General features: G+C 36.6%; 1 protein-coding gene across 1 annotated transcript; it reads right to left on the bottom strand.

Annotated features, from left to right (window-relative positions):
* Positions 1–3,554: 3,554 nt before the first annotated feature.
* LOC113093950 (copine-8-like) lies at positions 3,555–16,779 on the bottom strand. Its single transcript, XM_026259562.1, has 7 exons — positions 16,682–16,779; positions 16,370–16,551; positions 13,617–13,744; positions 12,010–12,112; positions 7,733–7,790; positions 7,134–7,207; positions 3,555–6,502 (listed from the first exon to the last, which is right to left on the bottom strand). The coding sequence occupies exons 2-7, from the start codon at positions 16,517–16,519 to the stop codon at positions 6,314–6,316; spliced, it is 702 nt and encodes a 233-aa protein (XP_026115347.1). The 5' UTR covers positions 16,520–16,551; positions 16,682–16,779; the 3' UTR covers positions 3,555–6,313.
* Positions 16,780–18,762: the final 1,983 nt, after the last annotated feature.

Below are 18,762 nucleotides of genomic sequence, written 5' to 3'. Positions count from 1 at the left end.
TGAGTGAGCTCTACTGAATCATTCATTCACTCGATTGGTTTAAAAACACTGATTCATTCAGGAACTAAATTCTAGGAACTAATTGGAGGTGCAGAAATGTTGATTCTGAACTGTTTTCTTTGGAATAGCAAAAATAGATGCTAATATAAGATGCTAAATTTTAACTTAGTAAATTTAACTGTTGCATAATCAGTATCACACCCATAATCATGCTGAATAATTGTGAAAGGTTGCATATCACCAAGAAAATACAGTGGTGTTTCATTCTTGAATCTTTTAGAATGAATCAGCTGCCTGAACAATTCATTGATATTCACAACAGCACTCTGATTTGTGTAATATTGATTAAACGCAACTTATTTGAACTTTATCACGGTAATACTTTGAAAAGCTTCAGCCTGCAGAAACTGTGTTCAAGTTTGTGAGATATACTGTAGTAAATCTAGGGTTAAATGCTGCTAGAAATGTGTTTGACTCTGACACTTTTCTGAAGACGTCCCTTCACAGTTTGATCACAGTTCGCAAATGACTTGTCTCTGGTCAGCATCTGCAGTGCTGGATAGTGTCATCACCCTAAGCATAATGCAGTTCCTTCCTCTCTGAGACAGAGTATTGGAATTGCCAGAATCAAAGTCTCAAGTGATTTGAGCCTGCTTCCTGAAGTAGGCCATCCATAAAGTGACTTTTACTGGGACGTTTGAGACAAGTTCTGGTGGTGCTGCTGGAGGTTTAAATTAGGCATGGAGCATTTCATCAGCCCCTGTCGCTACTGCAAAAGCCTTTGATGTGCCCCAGACAGGGTGTCCCTCCCTTTACACCAAGAGCCACGACAGTTTAATGAGAAAGAAAAAGAAGGAGAGTATTTATGTGTGTTCGGGTGCATACGCAATTAGGAGAGTAGAACAACTTCATTGGAAATTGCATTAAAGACCATAGCAGAGAATATATTCAAGTATTAAGCTGAAGACATGCACAAAGTCACGAAACTGCTCAAAAAATGTATTATATGTTCTGTTCATTTCAGTTGATATTGTTTTGCTGAACTTTTTTTATTATTATCATTATTGCACCAGTGTTATTATATTTGGTAAATTTCAAGTGTCAAACTGGAGATCAAGCACACTTTAGGAATTAAAAACTTTTGTCACGTCCATCAAATTTCTTTTGACATTCTGGTATTCCAAACTGTTCACTTCAACTGCATCCAGAATGAAATGATAGCAGGTGGCCAGGCCACTATATTGCTGTTTTTTTTTTTCTTTCTGGAAACTCTTTCTCATAGTTTTCCAGTATTGTAATTCCAATTACAAACAATAAAATCACTATATGTTATAAAAAGGTTCATCTTTATTGCAAACTTCTTGCTATGTAATTTGTATAGCCATTTGCCAAATAAAATTTTAGTCAAACCCTGATTTGTGTGATTTTGTTCTTTTCTAGCATTTAACAAAATAATAATATAAGATCTACCAAATAAATACATCCATAAAAAAAATTACAATTTGACGAGATTTATCAAATAACAATAATGTAAAAAATAATGTAAAAAGTTCAAATTACGCTATTTCTTGGGTGTCAAACCCAAAAAAGTATATTCATGAAAAGTGCCAGCTGTTGACAGTTTTATCAGCTTAGTTCATTTTATTTTAGGTCAGCCTGGCGTAATTTCATTTATTCTCACAATACAGAACACCAATCCAATGATTAAGTGAGTCGTCTTATGATGATGCATGAGGCTATTCAGTTTTTTTCTCAGGGTAAAGTGAATGTGTTGTGGCAAGTCTGTCAAATTTTCTGAGCAGAAAAAAATATATAATTTAACTGCTCGCTGCACTTGCATATTCATTCTGTTGTTTGGCTAAAATATGTCTGAAATGAACATGCAAATTAGATATCTACAAAAATCCCTCATTCATGTATTTTTGATTTTATTCTATTTTATTCCATTTCCACCTTTCGGGGAGATTATTTTGATCAGCTCGAATACACTGCCAAAGGTGTTGTTACTCCTGTTTTGATGAAATGCAGATGAATATCAAAACTGTACACTGCACACTTATTTAAAAATGTGCAGCCTGTTAGTTGCAATGAAATGTGTCTGAGAACTAGAGTTGTTCTAGACTTCTGATGACCCAGATTTCAGATGACATTTGTGAAAATGTTCCCTGGTTTCTCTATTTCGGGCTCATGCTTTTCACTGGTACAATGTTTTGTATTGTGTTTTAAAAGCCAGTCTGGCTTACGGCATGATGACAAAGAACATTAGTGTTTTCTTTTCAGCATGTTGATGACCTCAGACCTGTCCCCATTCAGCCATGTGTCTTATAAGGGGACCTGATACATATCTACAGATACGGGGACATACAGACAAAAGCATGATAGCTACACTAACAAACGAATCTAGAGATGCTGCTTTTATCAGTATCCTATACTACTGGCATTTGAACATAATTGGAGCAATGACTCGTTTCTGCAAAGCCCTTTAACAGCTTTAACTAATATTTAGCCTATTTAGCATTAATTAAATAAAACAAAAGTCACACGATTGGGGTAAACCATTTCTTTCTTGACCGCGCGCCACTAAATTAAAACTTTCGGCGGTTTTCAAATCAGGTTGTTGTGTCACTCATACACAAAATACAATGTTCTCAAAATAAGAGAACAGGTTTGTTGGTGAACATAACTTTTACTTAGGCTTACATATCTCCAAATTTCTTGGAGACCATGGCAATGTCTCCAGCACCGCTCTAATATCACGCGCTGCACATATAAACATACAACATAATTAGGTTATAATATAGATTAACGAACAATTGACTCTCACGCGGTGGTTCTTTAAATGAATCGTTCAAAAAACACATGAACTCTGGAGTTACCGGTTTCAATCACTTTGAGGAATCCTTCATCCACCAAGGGAGCCAACTGATTGGACGGCGAGTAATCTTCATTGCCGCTGTTCAGCAATGAAACAAACAAACAAACACTGACCAATACTTGTCACTTAGTTAAAAATCTCTCAACATAAACTTTTACTCTTCTATTTGCATCATGATTACCCATTTTAGTCAGTCTATTTTAGCTTAAACAAGACTGACCACACACTAAATAGCAATTGTTTAGCATTCAGAAATTAGCAAGTATGCATAACGAACACAGCATAGACTGGAACTTTTGCAGTGTCAGCACATGAAAACAAAAACAAACAAAAAACTAGCTAATGACATGTAATGGTATTTTTACCCTTTGAGGAGAGAAACTCACCCGTGTACATCATCTAAACACTGTGACCAGAGAGACTAGTGACTAATCGCTCAGAATGAATGTGACAAACCCGAAGGAACTAAAGCGAATAGACTTATGTAAATGCACACCTGTCTCTGGAGGGCCCAGCGGTGGCATCTAACATGAATTAATGAGAAAATCTCTCTGCTCTCCCATTAAAGGCTGCTTCGGTTTGTAATAGACTGCAACAGTGTGTATCTGATGGATTATTCATGAAAAAGAAACTCATGCATACAAAAAAATCTCTCTCAGATCTCCTCGAAAAACGTTGTCATTGTTTTATTAATTTCAATTTTTAAGGCAATCGTTACCAATTTCACAGACCACAGGAATGACAACAGCAATGTTCTATGTTCGGTTTTGGAAATAGCTCACCATGCATATCGACTGTGATAAAAAGAGGCGAAGAAGAAGAGAAAAAGAGAGAAGGAAAAGGAATCCAGCAAGGATGGGATGTGCATGCTCTGTATTTCAGTTATGAGGCGAGTATAGCAGCAGAGGCTAAACACAGATCAATAAGCCAGTTTGTCACTGAACCAGTCTGCCATTTTGGCACAATATGCATATCTCACAGAGGGAATGCTGGCACTGGACAAGGGCCATATCTTTAACACATAATTTACACTTTTTCTACTATTACCTCTTTGCAATGGTTTTGTGCACTACTATATAACTTACTGCCTTTATTATAGTGGGGCGAAAAAACTCTATTTGCTAAATTTACACCATGCCATACAATGAACCCATTAACATTCTCTGAAGCATGATATACATGTGTTTCAGGATGCTTGTAATTTGTTCTTCGGATTTACAAGCCACCTAGCAGCAATGCATTCATAAATATTAAATAGGATTAAAAAAGGTTACATTTAAGTATAAATTCCAGGTTTACATTTGAGAAACAGACTACAATAGAAAGCCCCTTGGGAAAAACAAAACAAAAAAAGTCACATGAAAAATAATGTTCTTCTTAACAGTAAAAGGACTATTATCTACTAGTTTTCCATTAACAATATCCAGTGAAGAGTAAATAAGCCTTCAAAATCAATCCACCTGTTAACACTCTCAAACAGACCCTTTCACCCAATGATCCCTTTACAGGCTTGATCTTCACCTCCTAATGGACTGAAGGATCACTTCATTCTCAGCAACTCCAGGTGTGCTGATAACTCACAGTAAAAGAAAGGTGTTTAAACACATTGTCTTGTAATCTGGGAGCAGATTTTCTAATTTGAACAATCATTGTGAAAGAACATTCTCATTCATGTTGTAAAAGTGGGTTAAAAAGGAGGCATTCACATCTTGTAAACATCTGTGCTCACTTACAAATGTGTAGTTTGAGGACCAGTGGAGATTTAAAAATAAAACTGCAGATAATCTTCACAGTTCATAATCTGAATTATATTAACAGATAGATGTTGTAAAACCAAAACACTGGTACAACTTGGGACAAACAAGCAGAGATGTCAACATTTACTGGACAAGGAGAAAATGTATCAAAACTGTGGGTAAGAACAAGTATAAACGGCCCTGTTGTCCAAAAAAAGCAAGACAGTCAGTATTTACTGATACGTACAGATTTGTCTGAGAATAGTGATTATTATTCATTTTCAAAATGGACCTCAAACAAAAGAAGCTGTATACAAGGCTGTGTATGCTAAATGAGTAAATCTTATAGTTTATAAGATTATGAGATTTAACTGAATGTTTTAAGCTTTTTAAGGTTGTAAAATTAGAAAAGAAATGAATATGCACTTCCTTAGTACGTAATAATACTGCATATACAGTAAAATACTGTTTTTAATTTATGCTTGCTGTCAACCTTTAATGTAAACTTACTGTATGTAAGGCAAGTTTATTAAATTACTTGTGTTCAGTACTTATTCTGTCAGTATGCCAATGCTATAAAAGATTCAAAGGTAGAACATTTTAACAAAATGGCATTATATTTTTACTGTATGTAATGCAATTTCAGCTGCATGCAATGTGTCTTTCATCTTTTGAAACCAGTAAAATAATTGCTGCCATGGTGACGAATAGAAAAGTGATTTAAACTCCAGGGAGAATCCCGGGAATGAGAGGGCAAAGGTTAAAGCTGGACACGGGCAGCTGCAGGTGAGTCAGACTGTGCTATAAGAAAAACAGCAGACACTGCCTCATCCCCAATCATCTTCAGCAGCGAGTGGCGAGGAATCTCTCATGATTCCCCTGATAACTCACGTGTCTAAGGAGTTGCTGTACAATATCAAGATATAGCGGCTCCAGAGCAAGGAACTGGAGGGACAAATTAAACTGCTGGAAAGTAAATTTGGTGTTCTTGAGAGCTGATTGTGCATGAAATTTCAGTCTGTTTACAGTGTAATGAATCTGAATCTGAATCTGTGACCTCTTGTTAACATTTACAAATTTTACAGCTTTAAGAAAATATTTGTGCTTTTCACTTTAACACTGGATTTTCTTAACTAATTTCATCTAAAGTATGTAAATACATTAAATACAATGTATTAATGCAATGTACAAGTGATTTTACCTGGATTTCATGCATAAGAATAGAAAATCTTGTTTATCATAGCTCTAAAAAGCTATGAATGGGAAATCACAATGGGAAATATTCCTTCGTACTAAAAAGACTTTTCTACAAATTCTAGAAACAAATCAAACAATTTCACTAAACAAATCACCCATTCAGGGTATAATATTCAAACAGCCTCTTACATTTTCACAAGTAAACCTCTAAACAGAAAACGCAGATGCGCAGATCTTATAGATTTTCATAGTGTTGGCTAATTTGTAAAAAAATTATGATTGGGGAAACAAACTCACAAACCAATAAGAGCCGTCTTTTACAGTTCAATCTCCAGAACACACATACAGTTTTCAATTTCTCCAGTGTATTAGATCCAAAAACTGGGAATTGAAACCATCCGCTTTCCTAGATGCCTCACACTGAATCAGTTGTACTGGCTTTGAATGAGATCCAAATTGGTGGTGACATAACATCGCCTGTTTTCTTTCAGCAGGCTGGATAAACTCATACGGTGGGGGTTGGGCTGAGCCCAGGTGGGCTGTAGTCTGGTGGTGTCTGGTTGGGCTTGATGCTCCTTGACTTCATATATAAGATTAACTGATCCGGGATCTCAGCCAGGACATCCTTGGCAAGCCGTGCCATGCTCAGGACATGGTTTCCCGTCCTGTCCATGTAGTCTCTGAATGGAACGAACTGCAGGCACAGATAAGATCAGAGAGCAGTTAGTTATAGGTGTTTATTTATTCCCTGAATCTTTTTTTTTTACCCATGTAAACTCCAGATTCTTTCATTATTTACAGGCTGCACAAGCCTTGTTGTTATTTGTTAGCTTGAGCTTGATGTCTCCGTTTTCTCTAAATCTGAGATGCCTGTAAATGTAGGTCACCAAGAGTTATTCCTTAAGAAAATTTCCTAAACAGTAATATTGCTTTGACACTGCTTAAGCTACATAAATATTTTACTGAGATGAGTGCATATAATACACATACACACATATGCACTCATCTCAGTAAAATATTTATGTAGCATAAGCAGTGTCAAAGTAATATTACTGTTTAGGAAAGTTTCATTGTATATATATATATATATATATATATATATATATATATATATATATATATATATATATATATACACACACACACACACACACACACACACACATTTACATACACACAGTTGAGTTGAGTGAATGATTTGTAAATTATTGTCATTGTTTTGTTTCTGAATAACTGACCACTTGTCACCACCAAATAGTGTTTTGTGTGTGTGTGTGTGTGTGTGTGTGTATATAATATATACAAACATAAACAGAGATATGTACCTGTACAATATCCCTCTCTGCCAGCTTTCCTCTGGAGGATATTCTTACATCGTCGCCATCCAGTTCTACCATGGCTAAAAAAAAGAGAGATCATCATGTAATCGGTCTTCTAGCCAATAAAACAATCTGGAGCCTTTCACCCCGGCATGACACCAGCATTTACCTCTTTGCTGGAACATTATTAAAGGCTCAACACAAATACTAATAGCAGATGGTGAGACATGCTAATTATATTGAACATCTGTGAGATCTGCGTGTTGACATCTGCTTATTAGTCCGAAAACATAAACTTCCCCAATTAGGTGACTTTTCATCCAGAATCTCTACTTTACTTGAGTGCAAACTGTGAAGTTGCATTAATGAAGTTTAACCCTCCATGTGGGAATACTCTTATTAGCTGAGTTGATGGTTAAGAAACAGTTAGGAAGATGCGGAGTACAATACAAAAAAAGCAATAAGGGGTTATGCAGTAATTTTTTATTTATTTATTTTTTATAATTGCAGTACATTAATTATAATTAGACTAATTAAAGAGAGAGGAGAATGAGGAGATAGAAAAATATATAAAGATGAAATTTAAGATTAGTTTTGGGTCTCACCATCAAATTCAGCTTGTCCAACTCCAACAATAATGATGGACATAGGTAGTTTTGCCGCCTGAGAAAACAGAGAACACTAATTATACGAGTTCACATGCTCTGTTTGATAAGATTATTCAAATTTCCTGGACTAACCTATATGTTTTAAGTTTAGGATTATGCTTAATTTGATGAGTCAAAGAAACACATCGGACAGTTCAGTCCAAAAAAAGAATAATAATAATAAAAAAATAATAATAATCAGAAGAAAATTACATCTTTCATTTACTTTGGCTTTTTATCATTACATTATAGCAATTTTACTGTATCATTCTGTTGTTTTACAGCCATGAGAGTCTAATGTGAACCAAAAAAACAACAACAACCAAATAAACTTTTTACGGTTCACCCTTACAGGTTTTTTACCAGATAGCATTAAAATTGTAACATTTTATACATTTAATACACTGATTGTGACAGCGGTAACAAAAGAAAACCAGTTATTTCAGACCATGTTAAGCCAGTCGGGTTTGAAACAACACTAGGACTTTGACTGTGATGGTTTTAAAAGAATATTTTGACAGCGTGATTTTCTTCATGTACAGTGAGGTGAAAGCCATGCATTATTCAGACCCTCCTGGATCAACATTCTCTCTCCTGTGCTAACTGTCCCTGCTCCTGACACGATGCCTGACTGACAGGTCAAATCCCCTTTATCAGAGAAGTAAAGCGTGAGTCTGTACTGAGCTAGCTCACAGGCTGCTTACTAGTGACAACGGATAACCAGAAAACCACAGGATACTCAGAGAAACAAAACTCACTTTCTCCCCAAAGCGACTTCCCAGTGGTTCGAAATGAAAAGTAATTGCATTTAATGCATCACACACATGATCACAAAAGAAAAAGACTAAAATACAAGAAATACACACAAGGGGAAAACATTATTTCTATTAAATTTTATCTGAAAAGCTTACAATGGAATATACCTTTAATACATCAAATATATAATGAGAGAAATTGTAAAGGCTCTTGAGGGTTTGAAATTTGAAAGCACTCCCCCAGAGGGCCTGTGAAAGCCTGTTGAGAGGAATGAATAATTTGACGAATAAAGCTGGCTGGACACACAGCCTCAGTCACGCTGATAAGTTTGTGGGCTGTAATGGAGTTAGAATTGGAATTTCACCGGGGGCCACACAAAAACACATCACACAAGATGAAAAAGTGCAACACACACACACACACACACACACACAGCACAAACAAACCCTGCTGTGGGGCCTGGAGAGCTAATCAAACCAAATGAGTGAATTAGATCATTAATTACTAAGATTCACAGATCGATTCCTTCAATAAGCCTTGAGCTTTATGTGGGAAACCAAAAGATGAACTCCATAAAAATGTCAACAATACTAAAGCAGGATCAGCTGACTACTTCTTTTAGAATTTCAGACATATACTGGCAATCAATATTAATAAATGACATATATTTATATTGGTTTTCACTTGGTTTTTCTTTATTCTTTAAATACACAGTCAGCTGACTCAGGTTTTCCTAGCTCTATTATTATTATTATTATTTTGCACTGAATAAAATATTCAATTCAATTCAAGTTTATTTGTTTAGCGCTTTTCATGTAACAAATTGTTGCAAAGTAGCTTTACAGAAAATTAAGCTTCTACAATATATGTAGTAGTAGCTTATCATTGGTGACTATACCTCTGAGTGATTGGCATGATCTAATATTAATTTGTATATCTATGTGTGTGTCTGTGTGTATGTGTGCACCTTAAGTGAAGGCTGTGAAGTCTAACAGATACTCACTTGCTGTCAAGACAAGCCTTTCTGCAAAATGGAAATACTTGTATGACTTTCTAACATTTACAGATAAGGATAGAATCTCAAGATAAAAGTTATGAGCTCTGGAAATCATGTCTCAAATGCATTAAGCAGCACAGCTAACTTACAGGAGGGAAAGCCGCTCTAAACTGTATGCCGAGTTAGAAATTCTTGTTATGAATACATGTATCTTTATACCCCTAATACAAAGGCAATAATTATTCTATCCACTTGTGTTGTGATGGGGATGGTATTGGATCCAGGCTGATTTTGTCGACCAGTCCATCTCTGTCTGTATGAATTGTGCAGACAGGACATTGAGTGCTTGGTGCCAATGGGCAAGAATTATAAAAACATATTTATGGGTTTGGAAGTAGGTCAGCATTGCCGAAAATGCTCACGGGGGACAGAGGCAGTCATGTGTTGAAAGAAATAGAGCTGGGAAGATGAATTTAAACAAACACATTTCACGCACACTTCATGTATTCACTGCTCTATTTCCTGTAGGTCTTTCCTTCAAGTGCTTCTCTTGAAATCTCTCGTGCTCACTTGTTTGTGTACTTTCCCTCTCCCTCTTGTTTTTTCTCACTTCCCATAATTTTTTTTTTTTACAAATGCTTCTCTCAGCCATGAAATAAGTGCAGATTACTGTGAATCATGCGATGTTACATATTAGCAGCTAGCCCATAATAAACTCTGTGAATTACAATGTTCTCTTGTCCGCTGAGCCACATTCCCTCTTGCTTGGCTTCAGTGTATTCTTAGATTCTCAGTGACTGCTTGAGCATGCACATCTGCTGGTATCAGTGAGGATAAAACTCATTTAATAGATTTATTAAATATTAAAAACATCCTTTTACACATACACTGGAAACATCATTCTTGTTTTCATTATTTCTTGTCATGTTTTTCTGTAAATGCTGAAATATCCTTAGATACACTGACTTGAGAAGCAAAACGGATAAGATATTATGAATTTTCATATCACATATCTTGAAGTTTATTTATTTATTTGTGCTTCTTTTTTTTCAATTGAGAAATATTGCTTTCTTGTTTTAAGCAGAACTGTAACAAAGTTTAAACTAAAAAAACAATGCCAATGGGCGTGAGAAAGATAAAAGTAATATCTGAAAATAAGTCTCAATTCTTTATACAATCATTCTTCAAGTAAATTATTTCTTTATATCTAAATATTATTTATTTTAAGGATGTTTAAATATAGACTGAAAAAAAATAGAATAAACTATTTTCATTTAAAAACTGATGGCAAATTTTACAATTAATTACAAAGAAAAGGCAACCTTAGTGAAAAAATAAATATAATAAAAGTATTAAAAATAGATTTATTTCATGTTAAGTATGCAAATACTTTACGTATTTATGTGCATAATATAAAATACCCAGCGACTGTACTTTTGGTATAATAAACTGATATATTTAAAGTCTGCTAAACTGGAAAAAAAAATATTCAGTACTTAATACACTTTGATTTTGCAGAAGTAGTCTAAGTCCACCTAAAGAAATACTTAAGTATATTTGATTGTGCTAAAGTGGAACTACTGTAAGTATACACTTTACATATCTTGCATTTAAAGACTGATGTTAGATCATACAATCCTCAAAAATGAACTTCAGTTGCTCTAAGAATACAGATCTAGGGGACTTAAAAAAATAAAAAGTTAATGGACGTGGGGGGGGGGGGGGGGCAAGACAAAAAGTAATGTCAAGAAATGGTTATTACAGAGTTATTACTCTAGTTAAAAAAATACCAATGGTCAAAATTTGTGATGACAAAAACCAATGACCATTCAGTCCTTGGAGTTATCCTAAATTTTGCTTCAGCTACTTCAGCTAGAATATACTGTATATAAAAGGCCAAAATGCTGTGAGTGCAGAGAATCAGCAGTCAGGGTGAGAGAGTGCATATGAGAAACACTTCAAAGTGCTCATTTTTATCTAATTATTTTAAAAAGACCACCAAAAAAACAGCACATGAGTGGAATTTCCATTGAGGACTTCAATAAAAATCACTCAGGGCATAGAAATGAATAACGCACATGAAGTGTTCAGTTATTCAAAGTGCTTGAACCCATATCAGTCAGTGCAGAAATGTTTACCGTTTGACTGAGGACCAAGATCCAAAGCATCATGGGTAGAGGGTGAAGAAGAGAAAGAGCAGCAGGCAAGATCTTAAAAGGAAGGTGTGGCTGTTTTAATAATGTGACTAAACAGTCGCAAATTCCCTTTAAATCCAGTCTGCTGGGTAACCATAGCAACGGTGACAGATGAATCCCATTAGGTGCAGAGAGGACCTCCGGAAGACCCAAAAAGCACTTTAACTCTTCTTAGGCTTTGCCTCGGGGGCTCTTGTGATGCAATGTTGCACCAGAGTATGATGAGACAAACTATTTTTGAAAACAGTAGGCTAGAGAGAGAGACAGAGAGGTCAAGGATAACTCACATTGACGATGGCTTCTTTAGTCTGAGCCATATCTGATATCACACCGTCTGTGATGATGAGAAGCACAAAGTACTGCGAGCCGTCTTGAACTGCTGCAGCATACCTGTGTGTGCAGACACACACACAAATTCACCTTTTCATATTAACAAAAATATTAGCAGAAAACGTTATGATCCAAATCACCCAAATGAACCATAACCCAAATCTGAAAATCTCTTTGTGCTGGTACTGTTGATAGTTTTAACATGGAGGATGAATAATGAAAAAAATGAGCACCCTCAATGCACACTTAGTATTCAGTGCTGAACCTCATCTATATATATGTTTGCTCTGGGATGTCCCTGTGCTATTGACACAGCTCTTCTGCCTTCATCAAAATCCCATAATGCTCTTTGTGATGCAAAACACTTTACAGACGCTATGAAAGGAGATCTGACCTCTCTGACGTCCACACACAGTTACATCAACAAGAAACATTTGTTAAATCATCTATATGTTAATTGACAATACATACAATCACTACCACATTAGCTACGGTATTCATGTATAGAGAAGCCTGTGTCTGACTCAGAATATTGAAAAAGTCTAGTGCAGCTTTTTACTTGTAATTGCAACTTCTTGTACTGTAGCTCACAATTACGAATTTGTTTCATATTATTCCAACTTTACAGCTTGCAATTGTCACTTTGTTGCACATAATTGTGACTTTATATCTCACAATTGTGACTGTTCCTAATAATTGCTACTTTATAACTCAATTTGGACTTTGTTTCTCAGAACTGCAATGACTGCGCTGACTGGTCTGTCATGCATGTTGTGATTATTTTTGGTCTGTCATGCATGTTGTGGTGATTTTTTTTTTAATTTATTTCTCACAATTTCAGCTTTGTTACTCATAAATGCGACTTCGTTGCAAATTGTTTCCCAAAATGTATATCTTGTATATGATATATGTATATCAATTGTGACTTTGTCTATCAATTGCAATATTATATCTCATATTTGCATATGTACGTATCACATTTGTAACTATTTTGCACAGTTGCGAGTTTTATTTTTTACTCTAAGGTCATAAATTGCTTTCATACATTAGTACCTGGGACAGCTTAAAAAATATGCAAACAGAAGCAGCACCCTAAAAAGTGAACTTAAATGTATGTTCACATGAGTGACACTCTTGATTACAGTGACAAATTGGTGAGACCAATTTAAACATATTTTGAAATCTGTGTATCTGTGAAGTTCCAGATTATGCAGATTATTATTGTAATGACTAGATTTTGACCTTGAAAATTTACCAAACAATAATAATCTCCAAAAGCGCATCAATTATGTTTCTGGCTATGAAGTTTTGGCCAATGAGTCCTACAACGCCAGCTTAAAATGTGATCCTTTGTTTTCCCAGAATTGTGAACACGCCACTCAAAATAAAGTCAAGATAAAAAATTTTGCTTGATTGAGCAAGGCTTTGATTTTTATAGGACAATTTTCAAATAATTTGAATCCAAAAATCTATCTCAGCACTGTCTTTCTTCTCTTTTTCACAGGATAAATGTTCAACTGTGCCAGTACGCTCCTCTGAGCGAGTGCTGTTGCATTTGTCTTACCTTGCTACATGGTTGATGACAGGAGCAAAATTGGTGGGTCCATAGAGCTGGACAGTCTTCAAACTCTCGTGGTAGGCCTCTAGAATGCCCTCCATCCCATTGCAGTATGGGTTATCTACATTACCATTCTTCAAAAACAACAACAGATTTTAAACAACACTGTGCCTCTACTGTCAAGGCCAAATCAGAAGATAAGATTAGACAGCCTAAGTTGTAAGTTTTTATGTGCCTGAAAACGTAAGTAAATGTACGTGTGGTAGAACCACATTTAACGTAAAAATACACACGTATTCTCATGAGATCACGTTGGATTAGATTATATTGTCTGTTTCAAGATGGCGCCATATATTGCATTTTTTTGTTTTGTTTTGTTTGTTTTTCAAACACAATAAGTTTTACCAGAGATGAACAGCGGAGCATTCAGCAGTACACACCACACAATCTTCTCCCGTTTTTTGATTACACTGACATTTTACTGAACGTTGCAGATGGCAGAAATGCAAGCTTGGGAAGCGGGCCAACACCCAGATACCCAGACACTGTTAGTCATTCTTAAATAATCAATTATCATTCTCTGGGACTTTAATAAAGCAAACCTCACACGTGAACTGACAAAATACAGGAAGCACATTATATGTCCTACCAGAATCAGTCATATACTGGACCACTGTTACACCACAATAAAGGATCCATATCACTCTGTCCCACAGGCAGATCTGATCACTGTTTGGTTCATCTTATATCGACCTATAGCCAGAAACTGAAATCAGCTAAACCTGTAATAAGGATTGTAAAAAGATGGACTAATGAAGCAGAGCGGGATTTACAAGGTTAATTCGACTACACTGTCTAGATCTGGGCAAGTTTACGTATTCTGTAACAGCATATATCAGGGATATATGCATCACTACCATGACTCTTTTAAATTGCAACAACTACAAACCATGGTTCACTGCAAAACTCAGACAGCTCCATCAGGCCAAAGAAGATTCCTACAGGAATGGGTACACACTCTTGTATAAATAGAGCAAAATCACATAAATTGAAAGAGTTTTATTGCAGGTTTGAAAAACACAGTCTCACACCCCACACCCATTCTGAAATTCTCTCCATGAATCTATTAACACCTCCAGCATCCCCTCTCTTCCCATCCTGCACTTCAGGTCTCTGAAAATGATGTGTCAGGTCTTCCGGAAACAGAAGAGAAAGAAAGCACCAGGCCCAGATGGTGTTAGACCAGCCTTTCTAAAAACCTGTGCTGACCAGCTGGCCCCCATCTTCACACAGATCTTCAACAGATCACTGGAGCTGTGCAAAGTCACTTCCTGCTTCAAAACCTCCACCATCATCCCCATCCTAAAGGAACTCCAATTTACAGGACTAAATGATTACAGACCTGTGACTTTAACATCTGTGGTCATGAAGTCATTTGAAAAACTGGTGCTGGCAAACCTTAAGGACATCACCGGACCCTTGCAGGACCCCCAACAGTTTGCTTACAGAGCAAACAGGTCTGTAGATGATGTGTCAACGTGTGACTGCATTACACCGTGCAACATCTGGACCGACCAGAGACTTATTTATGGCTTCCTCTCTGTAGGCTGTTTTATTTCAGCCTTCAACACTATCATCCCAAACCTCCTCCTGTCCAAATTAACTCTTTTAGCCCACCTCCATTGTGTGAGTTCATTACCATCTTCCTGACAGACAGGCAGCAGCTAGTAAGGCTGGGAAAATTCTCATCCAGCTCCCTCACCATTAGCTCTGGTGCCCCTCAGGGATGTGTTCTCTCCCCACTGCCCTTCTCCATGTACACCAACGACTGCACTGCTAAAGACCCCTCTGTCAAGCTCTGGAAGTTCTCAGATGACTCCACACTTATCAGCCTCATCCAGGATGGAGTTATAAGTCTGCTTACAGAAAGGAGGTTAAAGAGCTGGCTGTTTGGTGCAGTTATAACAACCTAGTCTGAACACACTTAAAACAGTGGAGATGATAGTGGACTTCAGGAGGAACCCCCCTGCACTCCACATAGTCTCCTTTGTCAAGAAGGCCCAGCAGAGGCTGTACTTCCTTCCCCATGAAGGGAAGCCAAGAAAAGTGTCATGCAACAAAAAACTGGTTCTTTCATGGCTCTTTCTGCATACCCCATTTTGCACATTCATATTCATCAAACGTACTGCCAAAACTTTCTCTGGTGTGTCACCCTTAGGAATCTTAGGAAACTGTTCAGTATTTTATGATTCATCATCAGATAATTATTCATGCTCTAAGGACAGTTATATTTGAAGAGTGAAGCAGCAAGAATTAATAGTCATGATCCTCTAGCACAAGGAAAAAGATGTGGAAGAAGGAGTAGCTGATAAAGAAAAAAAAGAGAAAGGGTGGGCAAAAACGAATTAAGAGACTCAAAATGCTCAACGAGATGACGGTTTGGCACACAATCATCATAAATGCTTGGGTAAAGTTAATGAGCAGGAGTGTCAGGAGAGCCTTGTTTACACATTACAAAGATACAACCAAGCATTTCTAATTACGATATAATCAACATATGAGCAAACAACTAAATAAATACTTCAAAACAACCATACATACCCTCACAAATTAAATTTCACAAACAGGAAAAAGCAATGATATTCAGAGTGTCTGAAAAACACGGCAAGTATTTTTTAAGGATTCAAACAGATATGACACCGGATATGCACCAGCTAGCTGTGAAATCCACATAATCTATCATATCTAGGAACAGGTACCAGGGGGAATTCATGGGAAACCCGGCCATCAGGAGGAAGCTTGGCTCCAAAGCCCAATGCAGGAAACATCTTATCGCTGTCATAGTCCTGAATGATCTCGCCCACGGCCTTCAACGCCATGGCGTATGCATTCATCTGATAGGGGTTCATGTAATGCAGGGAGGTAGACTGAGAAGGGTTCCCTAGGGTTCAAAGAGAGAGAGAGAGATCATAAATTAAGGTTAAAATCTTATTCAGACATGTTGGTCGACAGCATGGAGAACAAATCCAAAACAGGAAACACAATCAACACTTTAAAACAAAAAAACTTACCATTGGATGCAGTGAAATCAATGGCCACTGTGAAATGGATCTGAGTGCTAGAGAGAGACAAAGAGGGAAAGTAAAAATGAAAGCATTTCAATTTAAGCCAAATTTTAAACACATCACAGATGTGAGAACCTGACGGTGAGGCTCAACAAAGGTGATGGATCCTGATTCACCCCAAACCGGCACAGATCACATTTCCAGCTTCAAAACACTCCAATGTTTCCACTCCTGCTGTTCAAGCCGTTGTTTTAATTACCATCTCCAGCCCTGCATTGTGTCGTCTCTCGTCTGACAGGCAGATAGCCAACCTCCTATTCAGCAGCCAGACGTTCCTCACAATCAACTCGGCTTGGTTGGCAGATCCAACATCTGTGTAAACCCACTTCTTTTTCCATATTTTTTTTTTAATTAAGGCAATTGTGAAACTGGTCTCAGAACAGCAGTTGAGGAAGACTTCCACATACAAAACCACCAAACGTCACATATCTGCTCACAACTCTGTTTTTATACTGAATTCAGTGAGAACTCCAGCTTAGTTCTGGATTACTGATGCTTATTATCGTGCAGAGAGACTGGCTGGAGGACAGTACATTCACCGGACACAGTATGGAGCCAGTGATTACCCACTGGTTCTGATAGCTAGAGTCCAGTGGGCATCAAAGCATCAGTCTTTTAAATAAAAATCCTTTGAATATATATATATATATATATATATATATATATATATATATATATATATATATATATATATATATATATATATATATATATATATATAAACACACACACACACACACACAGTGGGGTCGAAAAGCTACTGTGCTAGTAAAAAATGCAATTTAATACCTTATTAGTAACAAAACATATGATTCAATTAAATTAAATTAATGAAAAGTGCTATACAAATAAATTGAAATCAAAATAAAATATACCAAAATCTGTCACAGATTCTAATACAGGCCTTTTTAAATGGCCATAAAACATAAAAAAAAACCTCTTCTTTTTTAAGTTTTACAAGAGTTTAGTTCGCTATTGTTTATATCCATTTAAATGAACAGAAAACACAGAGCCCATAGAAAACAAATGGTTAATCTGAACACCTGCACAATGGAACGGATTATATGGGAACAAACTATTTTTTGCTGCAAGAACACTTGTACAGATAACATCTGAAGCACTTAAAAATATCATAATAACATCTAATATCTGAATATCAATGGCATTCCATTTTCAGCATGAACTCTATTGTGCTCTCAGTATAAATGAGAAATGAGCTGTGGACGAGAATGTCAGATAACATGGAGTATGAGGTCAATGAATATTTGTAAAACATTTCCACATTGACAAAGAAATTGTCCTCGGATGCAAGTGGGTAAAACACAAAAACTAAAATGGGGGAAAAACATTTCAAAGCAGGCTCTAATCAGCAGGCAGCTACAGATGTCATTCATATGCAACCCCTGCGGCGAGATGTTTTCCCAAGAGCTGATTCATCAGTGATGGGTCAGCAGAGAGTAATTATGTATTTTAAACATCCACTGTACATCTGCAAACATGACCATAAATGAGTGATTCAGGCCAAATCATATTTATACGCAACACAAGGGTATTGTGTTCATCCTTGGGTAGGGACCATAAAACTGAATCCCTTTTACCAGCCATTTGTTAGTATTATTTAACTCAGCACAACATTAACAGGAAGGCAGGGGGAGCAGCACAATTGTGATTAACAAGCTCTGTTTATGCTCCTTTATCTGCATGCCTTCTTTCTGTCCATCTTGTTAGGGCTCAAGCCCGAAGGGGCGAAGAGCCCTATTGTTCTTCTAAGGATTATTAGGGCTCAAGCCTGGAGGGCGAGAGCCCTATTGTTTTCCTTAGGATTATTTGTTATTAGGGCTCAAGCCCAAAGGGCGAGAGGCCTATTGTTTTCCTTAGGATTATTTTTTATTATTATTAGGGCTCAAGCCTGGAGGGCGAGAGCCCTATTGTTTTCCTTAGGATTATTTTTTATTATTATTATTATTTTTTTCCAACGTTACGGGGGCTTTTGGGGTCCTTAACATGCTCGAAAACTCTTGAAAATT

This window comes from Carassius auratus, unplaced genomic scaffold (assembly GCF_003368295.1).
Source record: "Carassius auratus strain Wakin unplaced genomic scaffold, ASM336829v1 scaf_tig00215205, whole genome shotgun sequence".
Taxonomy (NCBI): Eukaryota; Metazoa; Chordata; class Actinopteri; order Cypriniformes; family Cyprinidae; genus Carassius; species Carassius auratus.
The sequence above is the reverse complement of the archived record's forward strand: the minus strand, read 5'-3'. Positions and strand labels throughout refer to the sequence as shown.